This window comes from Nicotiana tabacum, chromosome 6 (assembly GCF_000715075.1).
Source record: "Nicotiana tabacum cultivar K326 chromosome 6, ASM71507v2, whole genome shotgun sequence".
In the NCBI taxonomy this organism is placed as follows: Eukaryota; Viridiplantae; Streptophyta; class Magnoliopsida; order Solanales; family Solanaceae; genus Nicotiana; species Nicotiana tabacum.
Window position 1 is genome coordinate 197333475 of NC_134085.1, and position 9691 is coordinate 197343165.

Genomic DNA, 9691 nt, shown 5'->3' on the forward strand with positions numbered 1-9691 from the left:
GAATATGAAATTTAGCAGGTATAATAACAATGATATAAAGAGAATATATATTTATGGAATAATTCTGTTATATTACACATTTACTTATCACTATTTCATTATATAGTTGGTATAATTATAAAAAAATGTGGAATTGTTCTTTAATCCATTTATATTTCAATTATTCTGAATTTATTGCAAGAATATGACTCCCACGGGATTGATTCTTAGTATATTTCATATATAATTAATATTTAATTATATAAAAGGTATAATAATGGATAATTGGATATTTATAGGATAATTCTAGCATTTTAGTTATACAAATAATAATTGTATCATGTATATTGCATCCGTTTTTATGAATTTACTTAGAAATATTTTTTGGTATATTTACATAATAATTCTGGTATTTACGTATTAGCAATATTTAATTATATAAATGGCACATGTATACTTAATTTTTTTTTCAAGCACAAAGGGCAACAATTGAGGGCGGGAGAAATAAGAAACAAAGTAGTAAAAGAAAGTTGAAACCTACGGTTAAATGCTATAAGTGTAAAAGAATCTTCCATTTATGTAATAAGTAAACATTACTAATATACGTTAATAAGGTTCAAAATAGATTCCTAAATTATGGAATTATGGAGATTAAGGTTCAAAATAAGTATATGTTGGAAAAATTGGATGATTATGGAGAATAAAAGGTTTAACTTGAGGCGTGTCAAAGATAATTGATAAGTGTGAGGTTTGTGCAGAAGCTAAACAAACTAAGAAATCATGTGCTTCAGTATTTAGAGAATCTGAATTATTAAGTTTAATTCATACTGATTTAGGAGACTTGAAATAAACTATAACGAAGGAGAGAAAAAATATTATGTGACTTTTATAGACGATTTTTCTAAATATACAAAAGCTTATTTGTTGAGAAATAAAGATGAAGCTTTTGATAAGTTTTTAATTTATAAATCTGAAATAGAAAATCAATTAAATAAGAAAATCAAAAGAGTTAATTTATTTTGTTGAATGATTATTGTGAGAAAGAAGGCATAATTCATGAGAGCTTGTTGGGCCTCGTTGGGCCTGTCAAAAGGCAGGACTTGGGTAGCTAATTTCTGGCCTGCCCTCTCCAAGCACAGGGCTGGGTCACGGGGCCGAGCGAAGGAATGGGCTTCTTGACTCCTAGAGTGGGGTGTACTGCGTGAGGCTGGTTTCACAGAGGCGTGTCAAAGACACTGTTCTTAAGAATATTTTGTCCACACCGAGATGAATAATATTAGGCATATCCCCCAGGATTCAACAAGCTCTTCTAGTATAACTAGGAGCAGAAACAACAAAGATTTATAAGAAGAAAACCCAGCACAAACAAAAGAAGAAGAAAAGTTTTACTAATTTTACTCCTTTTCAAAGTGACCACACAAACAAATAGCTTTATATATAGTCCAAAAAGATGGACATCTGAAATAAACAAAACGATAAAATTCATTGAGGATTTAATGCCAAAACAAAACTCCACTATCTGACAAGAAAGCTTACAAGCCATAAAGGCTTTTCAAATTTTTTATTACCATACGTTAACATACACAAGTAACGTATAAGAATATAAACACAAATGAAAACCATTAAAGCTATCAAATTGGTAAAAAACGTTAAGAATTATAACTTTAAGACTACATAATTGTTGCCTCATAAGTAACGTATAAGTTATTACCATTCAATTGCCAGATTTTGTTTGTCAAAAATTGAATTCAAACTTATCAAATTAGTTGTTACAAATATATTTAAAATAATTACTATAATAATGACTCATTAATATAATTGTAAGAAAATGAATCTAGACATAATTTTAAAGTATTTCTTTTTGAGATATCAAATATATTTTTTCATCAATCCCCACATATCTCAAAAAGAAAATAATGAAATAATAAACTAATTTGCTGGGTTTTCACAAATGAGCATAATACATCGAATTTGGTGTCTCTTGGACTATGAACCAGACCTAGATAAAATAAGATTAAACTTACAGAACAATTGGTGAGGTTTAAAACTTCTATGAACCAAGAATTCTTTTGTAAGTTTAATATCGTATTTATCACATTATACCCGTACACACTTTGTTGTTTGACGCAATTTTGTGCTAATAGGCCATGCGCGCGCCTGATTTTCATGAGTGCTCTAGAAACTTTTTGCCATAAATTTCATAGGAGCGGCCTCATTCCACACTCATATAAGTCCATCCATCAAGTGTATTCTGCAACACAATACACCACCTATAAAAGGCTATGGATTAATAGATTAAGAGTTTAATAACTCAACCTCTCATTCCTTGCAAACTTGCACTATATACACACATACACCATAAGAAGGGATATAATTTAATAGTGCACATTTGATCAACTAATGACTTGTTATCACCCATATGAACCTACTCCATGGGATCTCCAATCAGATAGGTTGGGTTACCATCATAGTTGATATAACTCAAATTGGCAAAAGTCTCATTCCCCTCGATGTTTCAGATATTAATTTTCTTCCCAAAGGTTTAGTCAGAGGATCGACCAAATTCACTTCTGACTTCACATAATCTATGGAAATAATTCCATCTTTCAGCAGTTGCTTTATCACATTATGTCTCAATCGGATATGTCTACTCTTCCCATTAAAGGATTTATTTTTGGCAATGGCTATTGCAGCTTGGCAATCACAATGCATCGACACAGAAGGTGTCAGTTTAATTCCTAGTGGAATACTCACCAAAAGGTTCTTTAACCAATCGGCCTCATTGCCAGCTAATTCCAATGCCACAAACTCAGATTCCATGGTAGATCTAGCTATTATTGTTTGTTTAGCTGATTTCCATGCCACAGCACCCCCACAGAGGGTGAACACATAACCACTAGTGGATTTTGTCTCATCTGAATTAGAGATCCAGTTAACATCACTGTATCCTTCTAGTACAGTGGGAAATCCACTATATTTAATACCATAGTTCATGGTACCTCTCAAATATTTCATTACTCTTACTAATGCATTCCAATGATCATGACTTGAGTTTTGAGTATATCTACCCAATCTACACACAACATATGCAATATCAGGTCTAGTAAAATTCATCAAATGCATTAGACTGCCAATAATTTGAGCATATTTATTTTGATCTACAATATCTCCCTTATTCTTTTTTAATTGACTATTAGCATCATAAGGAGTTCTTACAGGTACCACATCAAAATTATCAAATTTTTTAAGAATTCTTTCAACATAATGTTCTTGAGTCAACATCAAACTATTGTCATCTCTTATAATTTTCATGCCTAAAATAACACTGGTTTCTCCCATGTCTTTCATCTCAAAATTAGAAGACAAGAAAAATTTGGTTTTATGTACCAAATCAAGGTTAGAACTAAAAATAAGCATGTCATCCACATAAAGGCAAATAATAATACATGTACCATCTATACATTTTGTATAAACATATTTATCTACTTCAATTGATGAAAAACCATCATTAATCAATACTTGATCAAGTTTTTCATGCCACTGTTTAGGCGCTTGCTTTAAACCATATAAAGATTTTAGCAATTTACATACTTTATTTTCTTGGCTAGACACTATACAACTCTCATGTTGCTCCATGTAAATTTTCTCTTCCAAATCACCATTTAAAAATGCAGTTTTAACATCCATTTGGTGAATAAAAAGTTTATAAATAGAAGCCAAGGCAAGTAAAACACAAATTGAGGAAATTCTAGTTACAGGAGCATAAGTATCAAAATAATCAACATTTTGCTTTTGGGTAAAACCTTTTGCAACAAGTCTAGATTTGTATTTATCAATGGAACCATCCGGATTGAATTTCTTCTTAAAAATCCATTACAACCAATGGGTTTAGCTCCCGGAGGTAAATCAACTAAAATTCAAGTTTTATTTTGTAAAATTGAATTTAATTCTACATCAATAGCTTTTTTCCAAAATGAGGCATCAGATTCAAAAGAAACCTTCACCCCCACTTTTCCTAATAATCTCATAGAGACCAAATTGGCTCGGATACTAGGAACATGCAATACGTCATTCAATGCCAAAGTTTTGCCAGATGTGAGTTTGAGAGGAACTTTGCCTTTTCCAAAAACTTGAGTAGTTCTTGAGTCAACAAGATAGACAACTTCTTCTCCCTCCTCAACTTGGGTGTAAGACACAATTTTTTTTTGTTAGCACATATATGCCTAGTGGCACCAAAATCTAACACCCAATCTTTCACATTGGCCATAAGGTTCACTTGGGAAAAAACCGCAACAATTATATGCGGGGACCAAGAATATTCAAATTGTCTGGTCAGAACTATCATCAAATCGGAAGTCTATTGCCTCATGATGGATCCAACCCGAAGTTTGCACAATTATATATTTATTATACAGAAAATGAAGTACAAAATAGAATTCATGCTGTGAGGTTTGGATTCTACCATAAATGAATTATAACACGTAAATATATTTTTCATGAAAATACAATATATAATAATTTCATATATATGTATTTTTGTGCAGTCGTGGCCAAACCATGAACAAACTTCATGTTGAGATTGTTAATGATCTGAAGCAAATGCTTGATGGAAACAATGTTTTGGCAAAGACATTTAGAATGGTAAGAGATAGATTTCAAGAAGATAGAAGCTCCAATGTTAGACTCAGATTAATAGGAAAAAAGAGCACCGATGAAAGAAGATATAACTTGCCTACGGTTTCAGAAGTTGCTGCTTTGGTGGTGGGAGATTTTAAACTATCTAGATGTGATAGGGACATCATTATCAAAACCCAATCCGGATAGCTACAAAGGATAAATGAATTAAATGCTTCCTATTTAGGGTTACAATATCCTTTACTATTTCCATATGGTGAAGATGGATACAGAGAGGACATTCCTTTAGAGGGAGATGATGAATCAACTGGAGGAAGGAAATGTGTTATCATTCGGGAGTACTTTGCTTATAAAATTCAAGAAAGGAATAATGAAGTTCCGACGATTGTGTCTTCTAGAAGATTATTTCAGCAATTCTTGGTTGATGCATATACAATGATCGAATCTTCTCGATTAAGGTATATTAGGCTCAATCAAAAAAAGTTGAGATGTCACATGTATAAAAGCTTACAAGATGCTGTTTTGCATGGAGAAATTAATCCTTCTTCTCAAGAAAAAAGGATAATTCTACCGTCCAGCTTCACAGGGGGTGCACGATACATGATTCAAAACTATCAAGATGCTATGGCAATATGCAAATGGGCTGGGTACCCTGATCTTTTCATCACCTTTACTTTCAATCCAAAGTGGCCTGAGATTCGTAGATTTGTAGAAAGTAGGGACTTAAATCCTGAGGATCGTCCAGACATTTTAGCTAGGGTATTCAAAATTAAATTGGACCGTTTGATAAAGGATTTACGCGACAATCAGATTTTTAGAAAAGTAAAAGCAGGTATATTGCCATAGTCAACTTCTAAAAAATAATAATTACTTTTTATGTTACATAGGATAATAGGTTTTAAAATGAATATTTCAATTATATTTATGAAGTGTAATAAATTCTTTTTTGTGCAGTGATTTATACATTTGAGTTCCAAAAATGAGGGTTGCCTCATGCTCACATCTTGATTTTTCTTCACGAGTGTGATAAATATCCAACTGCTGCAGATATTGATCAAATCATTTCTGTTGAAATACCAGATGAATTGGCCAATCCTGTTTATTATAAGGCCGTGCATAATTTTATGATGCATGGCCCGTGTGGTTCTGCAAGAAAGTCTTCTCTTTGCATGCAGAGCGGAAGATGTACCAAGCATTTTCCAGAAAGGTTTGTTGAGTCAACAACAATTGATGAGGAGGGTTATCCTGTTTATAGACGAAGGGATAATGGTAGAAATATCAAAAAGGATGGTATTGACTTGGATAGTAGGTATGTGGTGCCTCACAATCGGTTCTTATTACTTAAGTATGATGCTCATATTAATGTAGAATGGTGCAATCAATCAAGATCCATTAAGTATTTATTTAAGTATATTAGCAAAGGAAATGATCGTGTTACCGCTGCTTTTTCCCAAAGTATGCAAGAGGAAGATTCATCAAATATTGATGAAATAAATATGTATTATGATTGCCTATACATATCACCATGTGAAGCTGCTTGGAGAATATTCAAATTTTCAATTCACCATAGAGAACCTCCTGTGGAAAGACTATCTTTTCATCTTCCAAATGAACAAAATGTTATATTCTCTGATGATGATCCAATTCATGATGTTTCAAATAGACCAAGTGTACAGGAATCAATGTTTTTAAGCTGGTTTGAGACAAATAAAACATTGCCAGAAGCAAGAGAATTGACTTATGCAGAGTTCCCTCTTAAGTTTGTTTGGAAGAAACAATTGAAAAGATGGGAGAAAAGAAGAACTTCTGTATTTTCCATTGGAAGAATTTTCTTTGTTCCGCCTGGGACAGGTGAATTATATTATCTCAGATTGTTGTTTAATGTTATTAAAGGTCCAGAATCCTATGACGATCTTAAAAGAATCAACAATCATAGCCATCTCACTTTTAGAGATGCATGTTATGCACTTGGGTTATTGGATGATGATAAAGAGTATGGATGCCATAAAGGAAGCAAGTAACTGGGGAATGCCATCATATCTTAGGTAATTATTTGCTACGTGTACACCATAAATTCAGAAGACTCAGAAAGAAGGGGGTTTCGTAACAGTTGTATATATTCACAATTCAAATAATATTAAAGCGGTAAAAAGCAACATTTAGCATATTAGCATATAAACAGTTGAAAATCATATAGTAAATAAAGCCAATTAACACAGATATTTTAAGCTCGAATTCTTTAAACCCTGAACCAATGGCTCTGGGTTACAGTTTACACTTTTATCCCCAGCAGAGTCGCCAGAGCTGTCGCACCTCCTTTTTACCGCGCTTGCGGGGCGCGTGGGGAGTTTTCTCCAATTGAAGGACAGTCGAAACGGGATTTATTTAATTATTTCAGAGTCGCCACCTGGGAATTTTAAGGCGTCCCAAGTCACCTGTTTTAATCCCTGAATCGAGGAGAATATGACTCTGTTTATTATTCTGCGAACCAGAAATCCTGAGTAAGGAATTCTGTTAATCCGGAAGAAGGTGTTAGGCATTTCCGAATTCCGTGGTTCTAGCACGGTCGCTTAACTGTTTTTATTATTGGCTTAATTATCTTGATTTTACTAAATACGTTTTTATTGCATGATTTTACTACTGCTTTTTTACTTATTGTTTACAATTATATGGACGAATTACGCGTACGTATATTCGTATTATATATTTTTTATAATTACCGGGGATTGTGCCACGCGTACATGTACACAATAAAATTGTCCATGTTATAGTTTTTATAAAAAATATATATTCGAAAATTAAAAATAAAATCAGGAACATCATCACCCTTTTTATTTAGATAATGAACTGCACACCTCGGGTTATATGAAATTATTTTAACATCCTTGGAAAAATCCTTTTCTTAAATATTCGCTCGAAATTGCGCGTACGCATAATCCGAATTTGCTTTTAAAAATATAATCAGGGTACGCGAACGCATCCCTATTTGCGTAAAATTTTTGTAATAATATTATGGATTTTCCACAAAATTGTTTATTATATCTACACATTTTTTATATGAAATTCCTGTAAAATTCATATTTTAGGGGATGCCTTTAAATTCTTAAAAGAATTCACAATTTATTAAGTATTGCCCGTTGACTATAATTTCCGAGTATTAATTATGTTCATCCCAAGACTATTCAAATTCAAAGTAAAATAAGAACATGATTAATACTATTCTTCACAAATACAACATATACATATACCAAAGGATGAATGCCATATGAAACTCACAAAAATAATTTATGAAGGGAAGAAGTATTTTTGAACAATTTTTATTTATTTTAATTAATGCAAATTCTACTTTTATTTACCATTGATATAAAGTGTTGCGATTTGTTCTTATACATATCACCTCATTCTCACATGCTTGTTTTTGATCCAGAATTATAATTGCTCAGTTTATTTATAACGATAAATAATCAAATTGATGAGAAAAGAATTATTATGCAAATTGATTCAATTCGAATTGTATTACATACAACATAGTTGTACGCCTAAACATTCATAATATTCTTAACATCATGACGAGCTATACCAACTCACTTTACTCATATGATTATACCTGTCATCATACCATATAATAACTTATACCAATCTAAACAAAATCATATTTGTTACAAGATATACTACTAATGTAACTTCTTAATATTTCCATTCTACTTTACATTTAGCTAATGGTATTATGGGATGTAATCAATGACCCATTTTTATGCCTTACTCCCTGTTTTGACAATTCACATATACCTATACCCATGAGATTTCAGAATGGCTAACATTATTACAAAGCTTTATATGAATTTCAAAATAAGACAATTAACTCATAGCTATCAAATTGAATTCACTACTAGTTAACTAACATGAAACAAAAAAAATGAAATTTAATCTAATGAACTTGGACAATTGGAAACAGAATTGCAATTCAGGCTTCATGGATTTGTCATGTTGAATCTCTTTTCAACATAAAATTCAAAAGATAAGTACCTGGAAATGAAGGTAGAAGAAGTAAATTTCAGCAGTAGCAGCAGTAACAACATACTGGCAGAATATCAGTATTTCCACAGATTTGAGCAATAACAAGACCCGAGAAACCCAGATTCACAAGAGTAAAGCTTCTTAAAGAACTTCAGATTTTAAAACCAAATAGTATCAGTACACAGACCCGGACAGATTCCAAAAAGAACAACAAAGTTTTGGACTTTTTCTTTTCTTTTCTATTTTTTTTCTGTTTCAGCTTCACCGTGTGTGTGTGTGCGCGAATACTTTCTTTTCTATTTCTTTTTCTAAAAGAGCTCCTAAATCAGATTTCTTCTCCTTTCAAAATCAGATTTTTCTTCTTAAAATCTTTTTATTTTAAAATCTGCCTCTATCAAATTTTTCTCTTTCAAAAATGTGTGTCCTAAATCAGTCCCAATCCCCCTCTATTTATACAGGGCTGTCCTGTACCCTTCTAGTGCTTCCTGGACCCTTTTCTCCTTTTAAAATCAGAAAGTTTTCCATTAAAACTACTTTTGAATACTTTAAATCCTATTGAGTGCTATTATCCTGTTTTTCAGCAGCCCATTATCCCTTGTTCCCCATTAGTATCATTAACTAATAGCCATTAACACTCCATTATCAGCACACTATCACATTATTTCAATCCCAATAGTACCCCCTGAAATCCTAATGTTATTACTGAAAAATCAGAACCTACTACAAAACAGATTCTATAATATGTATAAACTTAATTATCCTTCTGATTTACAGCTATAACCAATCCTATGAACCTCCTAACACAATTGTATTTGACCAACTTTTTGTAAACTTGAATTCAAATTTAACAGTACAACAATATTACACTGAGTTCAGCATAATAATTCAAACTGAACTTTAAATTTGAACAAAAATCAAACAACACAGGAGCATTGTCAATATACTGACAATGCCTTGAAACTCACTGATTCAGAAATCAACATATACACAGCATTCATTTTGATAGACTCATTGAAATGTAAACAAAGGTGATTTAATTGACGAGTATTAATTAAACTGA

At 32.1% G+C, this 9691-nt stretch overlaps 1 protein-coding gene across 1 annotated transcript; it reads left to right on the plus strand.

Annotated features, from left to right (window-relative positions):
- Window positions 1-4536: 4536 nt before the first annotated feature.
- Window positions 4537-6635, plus strand: LOC107785516 (uncharacterized). The gene is made up of 3 exons (XM_016606842.2): window positions 4537-4765; window positions 4841-5446; window positions 5662-6635. Exons 1-3 carry the CDS (start codon window positions 4537-4539, stop codon window positions 6633-6635), a joined length of 1809 nt encoding a protein of 602 aa, XP_016462328.2.
- The last annotated feature ends 3056 nt before the right edge of the window (window positions 6636-9691 follow it).

What these genes read in the sequence shown, in the direction of transcription:
- LOC107785516 (XM_016606842.2), top strand. Translation starts at nt 4,537, where the DNA reads ATGAACAAACTTCATGTTGAGATTGTTAATGATCTGAAGCAAATGCTT. An exon ending in AGATTTTAAACTATCTAGAT is followed by an intron (nt 4,766 to 4,840) that starts GTGATAGGGACA and finishes CTTCCTATTTAG; the next exon opens with GGTTACAATATCCTTTACTA. An exon ending in TTTTAGAAAAGTAAAAGCAG is followed by an intron (nt 5,447 to 5,661) that starts GTATATTGCCAT and finishes CAACTGCTGCAG; the next exon opens with ATATTGATCAAATCATTTCT.